Source organism: Pleurodeles waltl, chromosome 7, assembly GCF_031143425.1.
Source record: "Pleurodeles waltl isolate 20211129_DDA chromosome 7, aPleWal1.hap1.20221129, whole genome shotgun sequence".
NCBI classification, from domain to species: Eukaryota; Metazoa; Chordata; class Amphibia; order Caudata; family Salamandridae; genus Pleurodeles; species Pleurodeles waltl.
The window spans coordinates 968,297,097-968,317,618 of record NC_090446.1 but is presented as its reverse complement, the minus strand read 5'-3'; the positions used below and the strand labels follow the sequence as shown (position 1 = coordinate 968,317,618).

At 45.2% G+C, this 20,522-nt stretch overlaps 1 protein-coding gene across 2 annotated transcripts in view; it reads right to left on the bottom strand.

Moving 5' to 3' along the window:
* Nucleotides 1-20,522, bottom strand: part of RNF213 (ring finger protein 213) — a 1,978,231-nt gene that overhangs the window by 1,185,846 nt on the left and 771,863 nt on the right. The window contains exon 15 of one of the 2 annotated variants that reach the window (XM_069199724.1): nucleotides 15,263-15,385. The exons of the other annotated variant lie outside the window; for it this stretch is intronic. Within the exon in view, the coding sequence (XP_069055825.1) occupies nucleotides 15,263-15,385 (123 nt within the window). The remainder of the gene's footprint in view (nucleotides 1-15,262; nucleotides 15,386-20,522) is intronic. 2 annotated transcript variants of the gene reach the window in all.

The following is a 20,522-nucleotide window of genomic DNA, read 5'->3' as shown; positions in this document are numbered from 1 at the left end:
GCATCGCGGTGAGAAAATTACCACACACCAAACCGGATCGATGCAGCCCGTCCTCCCGAAGAGGAAAACGACGCAGCACCAGCGTTGCGACCGGAAATTCAACACACGGCCACTGGATCAACACAAAGCCGAGCCGGCATGACACAACCCACCTTCCTGAGAGTAATCAACGTAGCACCTGCTGCGCAGCAGAAATTTCCACGCAAACGCCCACCGGATCAACGCAGCCCCTGTGACTTTGTTCTACACGCACACGGTTTTCAACGCATCGCCCCCGGAGCGTCTGAAAACCCCGCAACCCGAAGAGGATCTCAGTCCCTGTGCCAGAAATCAACACAAAGCCTGCCTTGCGTGAAAACTCAACGACGCATCGTCTGTGTGCGCCGGAAAAATTGACGCACACCTCCCCGTTTTCAACGTAACTCCTCCTCTGCGGTCCCCTTGTGGAGAATTTGAACGCAAACCAGGTACTTTGTGCATGCAAGAGACATTTGTTGCTTTTTAAGAACTAAAGACTCTTTATATCATTTCTAAGTGATATTTCAATGTGTTCTTATTGAATCTTGATCGTTTTGACCTGCATCTTACCAGATAAATATTATATTTTTCTAAACACTGTGTGGTGGTCTACTGTGTTATTGCATGATTTATTGCACAAATACTTTACAAATTGCCTTCTAAGTTAAGCCTGACTGCTCAGTGCCAAGCTACCAGAGGGTAAACACAGGATAATTTGGATTGTGTGTAACCTACCCTGACTAGAGTGAGGGTCCTTGCTTGGACAGGGGGTGACATGACTGCCAACCAAAGACCCCATTTCTAACATAGAGGTTTTTAAATTGCACTGACAAGAACATTTCTTGATCTTGGGGACCGGTTTTGTACTCTATAGTCGTTTCTGTGACAAACTCAGTATGATGGAGAGCTTGGTCAATCCGCTGTTCAACTGGAGTTTATCCTTACAGAGGACAAGCTGTCAGGTCACAAGGATGCTCTCATTTTCTGCCAAAACCAGCATGTTTACTTATTTTAATTACATGAAGTCACAAGCACAAAAAATTCGAAGCTGCTCCTATTTTGTTTTTTTAGGCGCCAACCAAACACCCCATTTCTAACATTGGTGATCAGCGGTGAGGATAGGACTTATATTTGTGCAGTGACATACAACAGCTAAGTGTTCACTACCTACCCACAGTTGAAGGTCAACTTGATTAGTTATCTTTTTCTGCAATTTTTTTTTCTGCCTGATTTTAAACTAAATCCTCATTCAACATGTCTATGGCTGGGTCTCAAGCAGGAGCTGAAGATTTTGACCTAGTCAAACTGGAGACATATACTGTTAAACAGCTGAAGGGGTTCTACCAGGAGATGGAAGTACCTACCCAGGGTTCCTCCAGAAAGGAGAAATACCAAAAGGCACTGAGGGCCTGGGCAGAAGCCCATTCTGATGAGTATGTTGAGGTGGAGGATCCAGGGGATGGCCCCTCAGAGGATTTCTTGCCAGTAGTGAGGGATGATACCCCTGTAATTGTGCCCCCTGCCAAACCAGGGAGCAGTGTCTCTAGCCATGGCCTGACCGAAGAGGAAAGGAGAAAGGAGAGAGAGTTTCAACTACAAATGGCAAAGTTATAAATTGAAGCTGACAGAGTGGAGGCAGCAGCTGAGAGAGCCTTGGCTGAAAATAAACTTTTGTTGGCTCATGAACAGAGTCTCAAGGAGCTGGAAATTAAGGCGAGACAGTCTGAGTCCAGAAGTGATGGTGGCAGCATACATGCAGGACCTGCTGCGAAAAGGAAGGTTTGTATACCCAAACATTTAGTGAAAAGGTATGTGTTGGGAGATGACATTGACAAGTGGTTGGCTGCTAATGAAGTTGCTCTAAGAGCTCATGGAGTCTCTGAAGGGCAATAAGGGGCACGCCTTGTGGTGGTATGTACCAGTAGTGGGGAAGGACACACTCCTTGCACTGGATTCTAAGGATCCAAATTAATACACACCCATGAAAGATGCTTTGCTTGCCAAGTTTGGGCTGACACATGAGAAGTACCATCAGAGGTTCAGGGACAGCACCAAACATTCCACACAGAAATGGGTAGACTTTTTTGATTTCTCCAGTAAGGCACTGAATGGATGGGTGGAGGGCCAGCAAAGTAGATGACGTCTTAGGGTTATATAATTTAATCCTGAAAGAACTAATGTTCAGTGTTTGCTTTACAGAGTTGAGCCAGCACCTAGTTGACAGCAAGCTGACTGATCCTAGAAAGCTTGCTGAGGAGGCAGACCTCTGGGTTAGCCCCAAAGTGTCCAAAAAGGTACCTTGAGGGGGGGGGTAATCAGTCCCCACCTGACACTGACAGGAAGCCAGGGTACTTTGACAAGAAGAAAGGGAAGTTTATCTCCAGATGCTTAGAGTGCTTCAAGCTGGGACACTCTAAGGGTGACTCCCAGTGTCCCACTAGAGGGCAGACACCCGGGTTGGCTAGAGTAGCGCTTGGGGGAGGGGGGTGGAGGACAGTCCCAGGTAGCTTTGGAGAGCAGATAGAGGTGTCACTATTATCCCTGGGAGAAAAGGAAATGCTGCCAAAAACCCACATGCCTGCCAGTACTTCCAAGTATTGGCAGTGATGGGCAAAGGGTGGAGGATCTGCTTGACACAGGAGCCAGTATGACTACTGTCAGGGGTCGGCTGGTGTCAGCAGAGAAAATCATCCCTAATGCATTCCACCACGTCATAGTCGCTGACAATCGTTACGAGTCACCTACCGGTGGCTCTGGTTCCTTTTGCTTTTGAGTGTTTGGGGGGGGGAAGGAGGTCTCTGGTACTCTATAAGTAGCTGTGAGTCCTGCCATGCCTGTAGATCGTCTGTTAGGCAATGATCTTGAGCATACTGCCTGGAAGGAGGTAGAGCTCAGATCCCACCAGGAGATGTTAGGTTTGCCTGAATGTGTCTGCATGAGCACAAGTTCCATGGCTGCCCGGGAAGGGAGTCAAGGGCATCTGGAGCCTGGAACAATGGCCCAGACAGCTGCATAGAGGAAGGGCAAGGGGCGCAGAAACCCAGCCCCAGATATTCCTAAAGTGGTGGACAGGGTCCCAGAGGAGGAGGCCCCTGAGCCAACTGGGGAGGATCTTACCGACCTGGGTAACCTGCCTGAACTGGCTGGCTGGCAAGTAGAGGGTGGGCCAACCAAGGAGGAATTCTGCGAAACGCAGGAGTGCCCCACTCTTGAGGGTCTGAGGCAACAGGCTTCAGCCCAAGCAGCAGGTGAAGCCTCTGGCGATAACCACATCTATTGGGAGAATTATCTCCTATACAGTGAGCCTAAGGTACCGGCCATTGGGGCAACACATGCTGGTGGTCCCCCAGTGTTACCAGCCCTTCGTACTGGGTCTGGCTCACCCACTTCCATTGTCAGGCTTGTCACCCACTTCCATTGGCCTAGAATGCGGGTAGCCTCAGATAATTTCTGTAGGGCCTGCCCAACCTGTCAGACTAGTGGGAAGACAGGGAAAAGGCTTAAGGCCCCCCTGATCCCACTCCCCGTCATTGGCACCCCCTTTGAAAGGGTGGGCATCGACGTCATTGGTCCCTTGGGCCCCAAAACAGCCCTAGGCAACAGGTTTATCCTAGTTTTGGTGGACCATGCCACCCGCTATCCAGAGGCAATCCCTCTAAGGACAGTGACTGCACCAGTGGTGACCAGATCTCTGATGGGGATATTTACCCATGTGGGGTTCCCAAAGGAGGTTGTGTCTGACAGAGGCACAAACTTCATGTCAGCGTACATGAAGTCCATGTAGGATGAGTGTGGGGTAACCTACCGGTTTACCACCCCTTACCATCCTCAAACCAATGGGCTTGTTGAGAGATTCAACAAGACCCTAAAAGGCATGATCACTGGCCTACCTGAGGCCATGAGGCGTAATTGGGACGTCCTCTTGCATGCCTTCTCTTTGTTTATAGAGAGGTGCCCCAGAAAGGGGTGGGGTTCAGCCCCTCTGAACTTCTCTATGGTTACCCTGTCAGGTGACCATTAAGCATACTCAAGGAGAGATGGGAGAAATCTCCCAAGAAACCTCCCCAGGATGTGGTCAGTTACATGCAGGCCCTCTACAACCAGACACAGCGTTTCGGGAAACAGGCCAAGAGTAACCTTGAGGCCAGTCAAGAGGTGATGAAGGAGTTGTATGACCAGAAGGCCACTCTGGTAGAATTCTCACCTGGCGACAAAGTATGGGTGATGGGGATCTCAAGACCCCTAGAAACCCGCTAAGGGTTCTCCACCACAACAGGCTGATGCCTCATTTTGAGACGTCTGACGTCAGTCTGCTCCTTGTGACAGATGAGGGCATGGAAGAGGAGGGTGAGCCTCTCCCCGACCTCCTCTCTGCCAAAGAAAGTGATGGGTCTGTGGAGGGTGTTGATCTCTCGGACTCCCCGACTCCAGAACAGAGAGGAGGCTGCTATGAATTATTGGAACAGTACTCCTCCCTGTTTTCTCTCACCCCTGGATGCACACACTTGTGTGTCCATGATATTGACACAGGAGACAGTCCCCCTGTAAAGAACAAAATGTACAGGTTGTCAGACAAGATGAAGGCCAGCATCAAAGAGGAAGTCTCCAAGATGTTGGTTCTAGGGGTTATTGAGAAGTCTAGCAGTCCCTGGGCCAGCCCTGTGGTGCTGGTACCCAAGGCTTCTGCCCCCGGTGCCAAGCCAGAACTTAGGTTCTGCGTGGACTACCGGGGTCTCAATTCAGTCACACGGACTGACGCTCATCCCATCCCCCGAGCTGATGAGCACGTAGACAGACTTGGTGCTGCCAAATTCCTCAGTACTTCTGATCTCACATCAGGGTACTGGCAGATCACCTTGACTGAGGGGGCTAAAGAGAGATCTGCATTTTCTAAACCTGAGGGCCATTACTAATTCCAGGTGATGCCCTTTGGGTTGAAAAATGCTCCCGCTACCTTCCAACGGTTGGTTAACGGGGTCGTAGCTGGCAAGGATGTCTTCTGTGCAGCCTATCTAGATGACATTGCTGTCTATAGTTCCAGCTGGGAGGAACACCTGCTCCACCTCAAGGAGGTGCTTCAGGCCCTGCAACAAGCAGGCCTGACCATCAAGGCCAGTAAGTGCCAGATTGGGCAGGGTTCTGTGGTGTACTTGGGACACTTAGTAGGTGGTGGCAAGGTGCCCCCCACTCCAGGCCAAGATTGAAACTATCAAAGCCTGGCAACCACCTAGAACCAAAACCGAGGTGAGAGCCTTCTTAGGCCTCATTGGTTATTACCAGAGCTTTGTCAAGGGCTCTGGAACCATTGTGTCACCCTTGACAGAACTGATATCCAAGAAACAAACTAGGTTGGTGAATTGGACAGAGGCTTTTCAAAAAGCCTTTGACTCCCTGAAGGAAGCCATGTGCACGGCCCCGTGCTCAAGCACCTGACTAATCCAAAGAATTTATTGTGCAGACAGATGCTTCAGAGCATGTCATAGGGGTAGTTCTAGCACAACTAAATGAGGAGGGCCTTGACCTACCAGTAGTCTTTATTAGCAGAAGACTATTACCACAGGAACTGAGGTGGAGTGCTATTGACAGAGAAGAATTTGCTGTGGTCTGGGCACTGAAGAAGCTAAGACCATACCTGTTTGGGACTCACTTCCAGGTTCAGACAGACCGCAGGCCCCACAGATGGCTTATGCAGATGAGGGGCGAGAATGCTAAACTCTTGAGGTGGTCCATTTACCTACAGGGGATGGACTTTACGGTGGAGCATCGCCCGGGGATTGACCACGCCAACGCTGGTGGTCTCTCCAGATACTTCCGACTTAGCGATGAGAGCTCCCAGGAGGTTAGGTAGCTCTCCCCACTTTCAGCTGGGGGGGACACATGTTAGACCTGACAGCCTTAGGGTGGTCACCCCTAACTTTTTGCCTGCTTCTCTCCACTTTCTGGACACTATTTTTGCTGGTTTTAGGACTCTGCACACTTTACCACTGCTAACCAGTGCTAAAGTGCATATGTTCTCTCCCTTAAAACATGTTGACATTGGTTTATACCCAACTGGTTTATTTAATCTACTTTTAAGTCCCCAGTAAGGTGCACTACATGTGCCCACAGCTTATAGATTAAATGCTACCCGTGGGCCTGCAGCACTGATTGTGCCAACCATCTAAGTAGGCTCTTAACCATGCCTCAGGCCTGCCATTGCAAGGCCTGTGTGTGCAATTCCACTGCCACTTCGACTTGGCATTTAAACGTACTTGCCAAGCTTTAAACTCCCCTTTTTCTACACATAAGTCGCTCCTAACGTAGGCCCTAGATGACCATAGGGCAGGGTGCTATGTAGGTAAAGGGCAGGGTGCTATGTAGGTAAAAGGCAGGACATTTATCTGTGTAGTTTACATGTCCTGGTAGTGTAAAACTCCTAAATTCGTTTTACACTGCTGTGAGGCCTGCTCCTTTCATAGGCTTACATTAGGGCTACCCACATATACTGTTTGAGTGGTAGATCCTGATCTGAAAGGAGTAACAAGGTCATATTTAGTATGGCTAGAATGGTAATACAAAATCATGCTGACTGGTGAAGTTTTATTTAATATTACTATTTTAGAAATGCCACTTTTAGAAAGTGAGCATTTCTCTGCACTTAAATCCTTCTGTGCCTTACAATTCACGTCTGGCTAGGTTTAGTTGACAGCTCCCTTGTGCATTCACTCAGACAACCCCAAGCACAGGATGCTCAATCACACTGGCATACATCTGCATCTTGAATGGGTCTTCCTGGGCTGGAGGGCCTGACACTTACATGTCAAAGGACAGTAGCCTGCCCTCACACAAAGGAATGCCACACCCCCTACTTTGACCCTGGCAGATAGGATGGAACTGAAATGGGACCTTGTGCACTTCTAAGCCACTCTTGGAAGTCTCCCCCACTTCAAAGGCACATTTGGGTATTTAAGCAGGGTCTCTGACCCTACCAACATAGACACTTCTGGACAAGATATCACTGGTGAAGAATCCGTGAACCAGAACCTGCAACCTGCCAAGAGGAACTGGCTGGCTGCCCAAAGGACTGACCTGGACTGCTTTTATGAGAAAGAAGGCTGGCTTGATGCTCTGTAGCTATGCTGAGAAGTGCTCTCCAAGGGCTTGGATAGAGCTTGCCTCCTGTTCCCTTAAGTCTCAGGACCAAAAAGACTTCATTCCTGCAAAAGAACTCCTGGTGTGGTGAAAATGGATGCAAAGCCTGCAAGAAACGACACACAGCCTGCATTGTGGTGAGTAAATCACTACATGCCGAACCGGATCGATGCAGCCTGACTTTCTGGAGAGGAAAACGATGCAGCGCTGCAACCGGAAATTCGACCCACGGCCCAATGGATTGATGCAAAGCCGAGCCGGAATGATGCAAACCAACTTCCTGAGAGGAATCACAGCAGTGCCTGCTGTGCGTCAGAAATTTCCACGCAAACGCTCACCAGATCAACGCAGCCAATGCGACTTCGTTCTACATGCCCAGGATTTTGATGCAAAGCCTGCCTTGCGTGAAAACTCTACGCGTCTGTGTGCGCCGGAAAAATTGACGCACACCTCCCTGTTTTCCACGCAACTCCTCCTCTGCAGTCCCTTGTGGAGAATTTGAACGCAAACCAGGTACTTTGTGCTTGCAAGAGACATTTGTTGCTTTTTAAGAACTAAAGACTCTTTATATCATTTTCTAAGTGATATTTCAACGTGTACTTATTGAATCTTGATTGTTTTGACCTGCATCTTACCAGATAAATATAATATATATTTTTTTAAAGACTGTGTGGTGTATTTTTTTTGGTGTTCTACGGTGGTATTGCATAATTTGTTGCACAAATACTTTACACATTGCCTTCTAAGTTAAGACTGACTGCTCAGTGCCAAGCTACCAGATGGTGGCCACAGGATAACTTGGATTGTGTGTGACCTACCCTGACTAGAGTGAGGGTCCTTGCTTGGACAAGGGGTAACATGACTGCCAACCAAAGACCCCATTTCTAACATAGAGGTTTTTAAATTGCACCGACAAGAACATTTCCTGATCTTGGGGACCGGTTTTGTACTCTATAGTCGTTTCTGTGACAAACTCAGTGTGATGGAGAGCTTAGTCAATCCGCTGTTCAACTGGAGGCCAGCATTACAGAGCACAAGCAGTCAGGTCACAAGGATGCTCTCATTTTCTGCCAAAACCAGCACGTTTACTTATTTTAATTACATGAAGTCACAAGCGCAAAAAAATTTAAGCTGCTCCCATTTTGTTTTTTTAGACGGTCCTCTAAATGCACCTGATTGCCACTGCAACATGAATCTAAACCTCATAATTAAACCCGAGCTCTAAACCTAGCAGTAATGCACAACCGAGGTAATAAATGTCTTGGGTGTTATTAACATTGTATGCTGCTTCACAGAGGGAAACCTGAGCCGCTGGTGACTCATTGGTCACTAGTCCCCTAGTACGTAGATGCGTACATGTGGCAAACATACACCAGGGAAAATAGCAGTGGCATAACGCAAAAAAACATAAAAATAAAAATTACACCCCTCCCACTCCATTGCAGAATGTGAAAAGGGAGGGGCCACTATGCCTCCCATATTTCACAGATATTCATTGGTCTTGGGCTGAATAGGACCCACTGAAGAGTCGAGATCCCCTGAAGGGTTACCCCCACCCCGGGACTGCAGGGGGTCTCCCTTACTTCCCGGGACGTAACAAAGGCCCCCGCGGTTGCTATTCCGGATTTGTCCAAACAGTCCGTGCTCCTTTGGAGTTGCAGCACCAGCCTGAGGCCACCGGCCTTCGGAACCTGCACCATCAGGGCGTGGGGAGATTATCGATAGGCTTTTACTCCTTAAAGGCCAACAGCCCTAGAGCAGAGGAAGAAAAATGGTGGACCTGGCTGAATTAACTGGTGATTAATTTATTGCACTTTTGGAACGTGGCCCTACAAATTAAATCGTTGGCCTCTCAAAGAGATGCCAAGAAGTGAAAACAAATACATGTGTACATTCTGTATTTGAAAACAGTACTGGCAGTCGCCCCAAGAGAGGCCAAGGCATTACAATAAATGAAGGAATGCAAATGCTTAGCAAATTTTTAATAAACTATTTATGTGTGCTGTAGCAAACGGACTGCAGTAACTCAAGGAAATTGGGTTTGCAGGCTGTTAGTTATAATAAGCTACATCCAATACATAAAACCAGACATCAGAATGCCCTTCAGTTCCAAAGGCCGTAACTTTTTCCATTTCGCAAACTCATATTCACTCCTTCAATTTCGCTAAAATGTAATGAAGTTGAGCGACAACGCAACAATGATCAATGGTTTGTAAAATAAATTAGGGCATGTCCGTATGGCACGTAATTTGTAACAGAAAGCAGAACTGCGGGGCAGGCCCAGCAGTATTCTGTACTGAAACAGAATCAAAACAACCCCCTACTTAAAGTTTCTCAAACATTAACAAGCAAGCAACGCAGACATTCTTTCTACAAGTGTAGTCATTTACAAAAGAGGAATGAGGAGTCCGACGTAGACGATGGACAGCAAGATGAATATTTACTGCTCTCCTGGCTCCAGTTCCTGTTTCCAAAAAAGCCCTGCTGCGCCGCTACGCGTGAACCTATGGCTCAGGGCTAAGAATACCTTTATGCACACATTACGGTATCCCTCCTTAAAATAAAGCGCGGTTCCTTGTCGGCTCTTCTTGGTACAGACCAGCAAAACCGAAAACAATAGCGGCAATCCGATCTGTCTCCCGTTTGTTTTTCTAGCTCTTCAAACCCAGCAAGTCTTCACCCTTTTAAACAATCAGAAGAGGCATTTGTTAAACAACTAAAGGAGCTGGAATGCCTCAGGCGCTTCACGGAAACCTGCTCGAGCAGGGAGAATGTGTGGTACAAGGACTTTGGAACTGAGGACCCAGGTGTGTCACTACCTCAGCTGAACATTACTTATTGTCCCAAGCTGACAAAAAATGAATATGTCCATGAATAATGTAGCGGGTACTCATGCAAACCATCAAAGTTAAAACAATTAATTAAATAAACAAACAAGTGGGCCTCCTCCCTTCACTGTAGAGAGCCCACAAAGAGCATATGAGACCAACCAAGATAAAAGCCTGATTTACAGCCTTGTTTACAGGGAAGCTAAGCTGAGAGCAAGAACGCTCTGCAAATGAAAATAAACCTTCCTGGAACACGAGTAGGAAACAAAGGAAAGAAAAGTCCCCTAAAGAAGAGATAAACAGGACAAAGTGTAGCTATACAGTAGTTGGTACCTGCTCTCAAAGAAAAAAAGAGGAGAGACAAAGAGGCATGACCACTAGCAAGGAAGGATTTTTAAATGACACTGAAACGAGCAAATGAAATCCCTTTAAGCCCACAGTGAGTACACTAAAAGAATACAAGAGGCTGTACGCTTACACTCGACCTAAAAAGGGATAGCACATTTGATGTGAAAGTTTGACCATTATATACATTAAAAAGTAAACTGGTCAACACTGACCCTTGCAGTAATCCACATGACTCATAATTTCAATACACGATGGCCGATCTTTATTCGCATAGAATACTCAAAACATTTCATGCCAAGACAGAAATGTACCACAGCTACGGAAAGCCAAAAGGCATTTTACTAACACCTGATGGTCAATTGTATCAAACGCTGCCAAAAGGTCTAATATGATCACTGCTGTGGGCACATACAGATCAGCGCAACAGCATGGATCATTAAGTGCTGTTTCACCGCCTGTTCCCTGCTGCAAACACCACACAAGTCTGCTTGCATTGCACAGAGCTAGTTTTGAGATTCAACAATGTAGGATAATTGGTTGAAGACCAGATGTTCAAATAACTTGACCAAGTATGGAAGCTGGGAAATTGATCTTTCTCAATATCATCAGGCTCCAAGGTGGATTTCATCTAGTAGTAGTACTGCATAGGCTTTTTATGTTCTGGCTTGACAGGGAAGCTGTTGCCAGACAATTATATGAGCATTACCAGTAAAGGAGCTTTGGCTTTGTCCACATTTTGGGAGCCAGAAATATATGTTTTGAGTGAGCAGACATTGTATATTTCCACAAGAAAGTGCTTGCCCTCCACACCGCTTCGATCATTTTGTTTATTTATCCAGCTGCATGAGAATGAACTGACAGGGGAACACACATTTCATTGTAATGCTATTGAAGTGTCTTAGACAGCTAGATCATTTATGGTGTTTTTCTCTGCCAGCTAGAACAGATGGGAGGACAGTCAGTAACCTACATACATTTTTAGGTTCGCCTTGACAATGCAACTGTCACCTGACCTGTTAACCTACACCAATTTTATTCTACAGTGCTTTGCTTCTACACAAATACATATACATGACCATGCTATATAGTTGTAATGCTTCATATTACCATAGAACCATTTAAAGCTGGATCTATTGGTATTGCCAGTGCTTGTTTTAGTTTGTCAACTACACTACCATTTAAATAGGGAAACTGATAAACTGTCTTTTACCACTGTCTTTTATTCAGTTCAGGTGGCACAGAAAGTTACTGATGATACTGGGCTATGAGTTAAATTGGGGGTAAGGGAGCATTTGATGGCTTGATATTTGTTCTCAAAACAGTCTGGGAAAAGATTACATTTATGGACAGAACCAAAATTGAATGGATCATCTGATGCTCATTTAAGATCATTAATTTCAGCAAAAATTGCCTTGGGAACATTTGGTGTAATTCACATTTTCTGTGAATAATATATTGACCAGGTAGCTTCTATATGCATTGTTAAAGGCAATCTATTCATTCTTAGCACTAAGAGAACCATTTAGATGCCAGATACATTCTAAATGGCACAGTCTATATCTCATTATACCCAAAATCCCCATATGTGGAGGACTTGGCTCAACTTAGATATGTAGAAAATAATGACTGCAGCAGTTGCAATATATAGTCTTCTCAAAGAGAATGTGGGATCTACACCTCCTGAAAGGGGACGCTCCTTAGTGGGTTATATTTATGTTACTATAATTTCTATGGGAGTACATGCACCTGACAGTTTTTAGGCGCTTATATATTTAACAGTATGGAAGTGCTGGACCGGCTGTGTAAGTGCAATACCCTAACCCACTTGTGCAGAAGATCCAACTTCAGGGTTACTGTTAATGACTCCTATATTTTGACTCTAGAAACAGGATTCCATTAGTTAGCATAGGTTGATGATGTTGTTCAGATTATAATGCACAAAATATTCACTCTGTGAGAAAATTATTTTTGGGGTTATTTTACGATAGTTTAACCCCATTGGTGCGGGTCACAACCAGTGGCCGATAGCAGGGAGGGGTTTTAAAGTGTGCAAGCTCAATCTGTAGCTTCACTTTCAAAGCAGAAGTAGAAGTGTTGGCGAATGAGTCCCAGAGGATATTTGTTTGACTTTTTTATTTTAGAGACCTTAGGATTTCTTCACCAGCATGTCTGCCTTAGTTTCATAGTTAGATATGCTCGCTCAGTTCGAGGAATAGGCCTCCCAAGGCATACTCGGACACCCCCAACTTGCATCTACAAACTAGTATAGGTTCACTTGGCAATTATACAGGATTAGTCAGGACTCTGATGAGGACAGAGAGACATGAATGGGTAAGGAAAGCTTATGGTAGGTTTGCTTTCACAGGGATATTGCACAGGTAGAAGGCAGATAGTAAAGGTAGAACAGATGTACATCATCTACACCTATGTATTCAAACTCATTGGTGCCATCCCAGCACTGAACGACAATGACACGTATAGGTCAGTGTTTGACCTGCTATTCATGTTCATCCTCCATCAGAATTTAGTAGATGTTCAATTAGCTGTATGATAAGTGCATTACAGTCACAGCACTGCACATAATGTTGGCTGGGTCATATGCTACATTCTCACGGACTCCCCTGTGTGTCAAACACTTCCCTTTTTTATAGGCTGTGACCTTCTCTTTAGGGAACATTGCGAGAATTCCCCAGCATGTCTGCCTTAGTTTCAAAGGTAGATATGCTCACCCCGTTTGAGGAATCGCTTTGTACGGCATACTCAATCACCCCCAACTTGCATCCACAGACTGGAAGGAGTTCGATTTAGCACAGTGAGTGCGCTAAAGGCGCATGAAACACATGTCTTCCTGAGCCTCGGGTGGCTGTCATGGGAGTCATTAGTAAAGGTTTGTTACGCATGCCTTCGGTAATCTTCAGGAAGAAGGAGGCGGTTACTTGGCAGGTGGTAAAATTTAGTCAAACCTATTATGGCCCATTGTGTATGAATGTGATGGGCCCTTGTCTGGCAGCAGTAAGTTAATGTAAGTGCAGTGACTGGTTGGATTGGGCCAATGGCCGACGGTATGAAAGAGTTGCTTGTTGTGCGTGAATGGCGTGTGAACGGACCATAAAGAGGTTGGTGCCTGTACGCGGCTTTATGGCCCACCTTCAGGAGGCTTGGTTTCAATATTCAGGTACTTTGATAAGTATTCATGCTTTGAAACCATAATTTCTGGAAGTGCTAAAACCAACCAGTATGAGGGGTGGATTAACTTTAACATACTAGTACCAGGGGAGTCCAAGGGTGCAGGACTTGCATGGCTCTCACCAGTTTTCCTTCACCCAGAATCCCCTTGAAATCACAAACGTTGCTTAAAAAACACTTTTGCCTTGCATTCCAGTGAGGGGAAGTCCTGGAATCTGCAGGCAGCCACAAATGTTCTACCACCCCGCGTTCCACTAAGTCTCCAGAGAAAAACATTGCCTCACTTTAGTGGGTGGGCAAGTGACTGTAACAGGGAAGTGCCCAAAACAGATTGGGGAGACATCAAAATGACCTACCACAAAACAGCCTGGTTTTGTAAAACTGCCACCTGAGTATTTGTTCCTGGGCTCGGCGCCATATAGGGAAACCTACCAAACCCAGACATTTCTGAAAACTAGACACCCTAAGCAGTCCACGGAAGTGAGAAGTGTTTGGATTCCACAAAGTTTTCTTACCCAGAATACCCCGCAAAAGTGAAACATTGATTAAAAACACTTTTTCCTTGCTTTTTCATCACAGAAACTACAGGAATGTGCAGGGATCCACAAAATTCCTACCACCCAGTGTTTCTCCAGTGGTCCTCATAAAAACACAACCCCACTTGTGTGCCTGTGCCTAGTGCCTGCGTCAGGAATGGATCACTCCAGGATTTACAGTAGCCCTCATGCAAGGACAACCATTGACCCTTGTGTGATCAATTCCTGTCGCGAGCACTAGCCTACTCACACAAGTGAGGTACCATTTTTATCGAGAGACTTGGGGGAATGCTGGCTGGAAGGAAGTTTGTGACTCCCCTCAGATTTCTGATCTTTCCATCACCAAAATGTGAGGAAAAGGTGTTTTTTTGCCAAATTGTAAGGTTTGCAAAGGATTCTGGGTAACAGAACCTGGTGAGAGCCCCACATGTCCCCCCATCTTGGGTTCCCCTAGGTGTCTAGTTTTGAAAAATGTGTGGATTTGGTAGGTTTACCTAAGTGCCTGCGAGCTACAGCCCAAAATTCACAGCTAGGCACTTTTAAAAAGATCTGTTTTCAATGTAAAAATGTGATGTGGGCATGTTGCGTTTAGGGGCGTTTCCTGTCGTGGGCAATAGGCCTACCCACTCAAGTGAGGTACCATTTTTATCGGGAGAATTATGGGATTTTTGTCTACCTTTCAGAAATATTTAGCTGTCTGGGATCCAGCATTGGTTTCACCCATTCCTGTCACTAACTGGAAGGAGGCTAAAAGCACATAAAATAGTGAAAATTGGGTATGTCCCAGTAAAATGCCAAAATAAGGCCCAGCAGCTAAGGGATTAATACAGGCGTTTTTTAATATTTATAATTGGTTACTCTATTTAATGTTCTCTACTACTCGCATGGTATACATTTTATTATTGACTGGATGATAGTATGATGTACACTCCACACGTTACTACTGTCTTCTAGGCTTCTTTCATTTATGGACTCTTTATTATGTAACGCAGACATTTATTTCGGTCATGCAGTTCATGCATTTGTTTACTTTCTTTATCTGTTAGAGGCCAACAAAAAAGTTTGGAAAAGAAAAAAGATCTCATGATGCCAACAAATAAAAGCTGAGAGATGGTTGATTAGCTGTATGTGAGTAGTAAGGCCTTTCATTATCCAGTTATTGAAAATACAGACTGATAACATCATAATAACTTGGACATTCTGAGCTTCACTTACCTGGCAAGCACAATGTACAGCTTCAATGGCACAGGCTTCGAAGCACTTGCCGATGCCTGACTGAAACTCACTAATGACATCGTGATGCTTGCAGTAGATTTCTATCTGCTGAAACTGACCTTCCTAAAAGAGAATGAGAGGATTTACACTTATTATTTTATGTCAGATGGAACAATTCACTATTTCAGAAACAAATACATATATGTCCCGGTATCACTGAGGCGTCGCTCCCCAACCATAATCTCAGCCTATCCCAAAAAATCGCATTACTCCCCACATTTGGCAAGCAAAGAATTACACACAATTTCTGGGTTAGGGGTCATAAATCCCCGGCTGTATTGATATTATGAAAAACAAACATTATGCAGAAGAGACCACAAAAAGAGCCTGATTAAGAGTTCGGTGGACGGTTTTGTCCGATGGGGAGGTCGCCGGGCCCATTAAGAGTTTTCCACAGGTCGGCGGGCAGAAAACTGACTTTTTGCCCAGTGGCATAGCAGGAAACACCCTACAGAATTGTCTCCAGCTTGGAATAGAGCTGGCGGCAAAACTGTATGATGCAGAGTGCACCAGCACCCTCGCAATGTTCACTTGCGACAGTGCTGGCAAGGGGAGCACCTGCACTGCCCATGCCCGTTCTCGACCTGCCTTTTCATGGCGGTGTTACCGCCATGAAATTGCTGGCGGCGAATGAAGTCGTAATCCCCAGGGCAGCGCTGCTTGCGGATTAGGGCTGACACGACCGTCGCTAAATTAATCCTGGGGGTGCTGGTGGTCTGACCGCCGCAGTCATAATGTGGTGTTCAGTCCGTACTCCACCACGAGTCTGGTGGTCAAGAGACTCGTAATGCCTGTGTTAAGATTCTTATGCCTTCCAACAAGTCTAAAGAGCATAGAAGAAATGATATTCCTTGCTTAGGGCTGAGAAACCACCCTCACCAGGCTACGAGAACAAGTAGAACCTGTCACCTGACAGCAAATAGGTGATGTGACATAACCAATATAATATTGAACCGAAATGGAGCCATGGTAAGGCACGGATATTGTAGCATGCCTATCACCTTGCCTATAACTTGTTAGGCCCGCTGAATCCTCCATTGTCCAGAGAAAACCTATGGAGCAGCTGTACCCAATAAAATATCAGCGGCAAGACCTTGCCAGCTCCTTTCCCTGCAAATAACGTTGCACAGCGCTCAACCAATACCCTTATCATTCAACGGTGCCAGCTTTTAAGCTTCAACCTGAAATTAATGAAAACATCTTTGTGGTAGTCGATGCATCTGACAGCTGAGAACTTTTCAAGGTGGCTCAAAATACCCATGACACCAATTTCTGACTCGAGAGCCCTCAAATAACATCTTCTATAATACAACACTTATAGTTCTGGGACTTTGTACAGGACATTCACTCGCTGTGCTACCGTGCGTTGTCCCTCCAACCCGATACCCATAACTCACCAAAACCTTGATGGCCAACTGAGAGCAATTCGATCTTTCATTACCCACAATCCTGATCAAGCAATACAGGGAAAGCAGCTTCCATCCACCCCCTTTACTCGTGGGTGAATCACCGGCCTCCATGCGCTTTTACATGCCACCATGTCTAAACAAGGATTTGCAATGCAATGGGTCTCGCGTTTGCTCGATTTAGATCTGTTACCATTGTAAACTCCTAACGGGACTTTTCTTGACACATAAATTGTGGCAGTATTGTTGCACTTTATCGCCTCGGGCGCCTTGCAAGCAGCACTGGAACGCGCTACCATCACCCATGGCATAACTGTTTTTACCCGTGTTATGTGGGGCACACAGGCTACGGCATGGGCCACGGATAAAGGAGGCCAGGTATTTGACAGGCTACCACCACGGTGCTCTCACCCCCTACACCATGTATTTATTTGTGGTGCTTTTCAAGGCATGAAATATAATGAAATGTTGTTTATGTACAGAAGTTAGATGCCACCAATTTAACGTTTGATAGTGCTACAAGGAACAGGTGGTGCTATTAAGCCACCAAATAGTATTCATGTTATCAGCCTTGGAGGGATGAAGCTCTGAGGTGGCCCAGTCAGGATTGGAATCTGTGACCCAGTGATTGCACACACATCCTGCTTAGGCGGACAAGCACATAACTCACAAATTTGTCTCAGTCACAGGATGACTCAGAGCGCTATGTGAATCTTAGGAGAGAAGAGACGGTGGGGTAGAGGCGCGGGTGTCACAGGAGGAATGGTGCAAGCGGACAACCATGCATTAACAATGCGCCTTAGAGTAGTTTTAGTGCAGCAGTGCAGGGGCATTACTCCGTTCATTGGTTCTGTTGAAAGAGACTGTACCCTCTAGTGACATAATGCATCGCTTCACCTATATTTCATGTTTACTGTGATATTCCTCTATTTACTGATTCAGGAGAAGTTAATAATATGCAGTAGATCAGTGGCTGCTGCACCTGCTGCAGATGGCTTTGGCCTTGCCATCACATGTTTTAAAGCCGCTGGGCAAAGTCTTCCTTTCATCTTTTCTGGGTTGGTAGAAAAAAAAAAAGGGGCAGTGGATCACTGCATGACGTGGAGATAGGGTCGGATGCAGAAAAGATACCCAAGTAACATGACCTCTACTTACAAAAAAAATCTTACTACTTCCCTTAATGAACACACAAAAAATGAAGGGCGTAGACCTAACACAACTAGTGCACAAAGGAGTTACAAAAGTACTACTTTACTATTAACCTCCAATGTTGGGCTCCAAAGTAGCTCCCTTTGTGGGAGTAATTTTGCTAATAATGTGTCCTTTTCATGACACTTAGTGCTGCATGTTTGCAGGTTCCAAGTGCTGTTCATAACAGGTGTTATTATTTCGTGGCATCTAGTGGTACGGTTTTCATTATCATCAGCTGATGAAAGGCTGAGTTTACACGTGACTTGCTGTTTGCACAAGGAGGTGAGCAGCTACTGAGTTTCTTTCACCGTCTCAGTGCTTGAACTGACGCTTATTCTGTGCACTACATTTTGCAACCTACTCTTTTTGGGGTGGGCGGGCTTCTCTGTTTTTAAAGGCGCTTTAAGTAGCCAGGCAAGTGCTCATCGCTGCAAAACGTGACACTTCCAGCCTGTAATACAGTGTGTCAGATCGACTTGGTTAAATATTATACAAACCAACTAATTTATATGTGCGCTTTTTACATGTTTTGGTGTGATTTGGAACAATTAGAATAACCAATTTTGACAAAAATACCAGTTTCTTGTTTACACCCATAAATTAAGCATTTTGCAGTCGTGCTGATTATAATAGTACTAGTACGTGTTGGCTTATGCTGGGGTAAGCATAACAAAAACAGGACACAAAGAGCGGGCGCTTGAGGAATATTCCCCAGACCAGCATGCGCGACTGCAATTACTTATACTCTTCGCAATTGTGAGACTGGAGACAGAGAACAGGAGTTAAGAATAAAGAAAGGGCCAGGGATAGACGAACAGCATTTTTTCGAGGCATAATATAGTCGTCTGTGTGAAAATTGTGCGCAAGGGCGTACTGCGCATACAAAAGTAACACAAACATTTTCAATGCAACAGGTCTCGCATTTGCTTGAGTTAGAGCTATTAGGGTTGTAACGGACTTTTCTTGCCACACATATTACAAGAAAAAAAACAGCGCGCTCACGCTGAAATCGAAAACGGAAAACCCGAGCGATCGCGCTATGTAAACCCCAGCACGATCACGCTGCGCGGAAAATAAACAGATTAAGTAGTCCGGACCCCAGGCTAAAAACATGGAGCCTCGTATGTTTTTAGTAGTTTACCGGTGCTGTGTAGGTGGGCTAAACACCGGAAAACGCATGACGTATGCATGCCTTTCACAAATGAAAGCAAGCGGATTTTTAGAAGGCAAGCCCACGAACCTATGAAAGTGACTGACGTGGCATGGGCGTGGTTTGAAGCCCAAAGAAAGTTTACAGAATAGACGGAGCGCTTTAGCTTGCCCATAAAAAACAGAACAAAAGGTGTGAATTTCAACTTGCTCACAGACATGAAGAGGCTTCCCTTTTGATAAGTATGTCATACAATGTTCTGTTAAAAGAGATTTGCATGACGCTTTATTGCCCCTAGTACGGCTTTCCAGCTCTGTGAGTGTGGGACAGAAAACTAACTTGTTAATTTCTACTTTGTTGCAGTTGCTGAGTTATTGCTTATTACCTTTTTGCCTGAAGAATACATGAGTGGCAGATCTTAAATAGCTGACTGAAACATAAGAACACAGATATAAACACAGGCTATGGAAAAGATATCTCTATAACAAGATAGGTTACTTTAGACACTATACACCACAGTCACAACCTCCACTAACACACTTACCTCTGTGCAGTGGATAAAACGTCCTAGTTGGCCATTAAATGGGAGTTCTTAACTCGACTCACAGCAATGAAAGCTCTTTTTTTTTTTGCATTATTCCCCTCTATTGCGTTTTAAGTCCATATTAACAACAAACTTGATAACCTCCTCCGTCAAGACATAAAAAAGGAAGTTCAGTGAGAACCATGAAGCTCTGTTCACAACTCCAACTTTGGCTGGACCTTTATAATGCATCATCCAAACTGCCCCTTTACAGATGAGTTTGAGTGGGTGAGACATAAATCTGAAAAGGAGTATGAAGAAATATCACAAGCTTGGGAGAAAAGGCATTTGTAGAATCACAGATGTCTGCATTTTTTCAACTCAGCCCTGGTCCTAAAAATCAAAGGAATAATGCCTACAAAACACAATAATAGTACCTACTCTCAAGGTGCCCTTTATTGCAATGTTTCCCAGTGACGGTGGGGCTGCTCTCTTTTCTTTTTCTGAATAAGCTTCAGGCTTCTCCTGAAGTAGCTTGTTTGCTCTTTGGTAGCATAACGAAATACCACTCAATAAGGCTTCTGTAGACACAGCCATTCTTTGAATAATAAAAACAAACGTCACAAAAGATGTTCGGAGGATCCAAGATCGCTCTGTTAAGTGCGAATATAATTGCAGACCTTCAAAATGTAGGAAGGGGGACCTTACGTACGAAGATTTAACGAGGCACAAACCATTAGCAAACGGTTTGTGATAGATAAAATGGACTCATGATATGTCATGTTTCTCTGAAACTTGGTTTCATTAAAGCTGTGCAACATCCTGGATATTTACTAACTTCCTATTTGGCAATTTCTATTTACTGATGTGCAACATACTGAACATTAGAAAATTGCTAATAATCACAAAAAAGACACACAGGGGGTCATT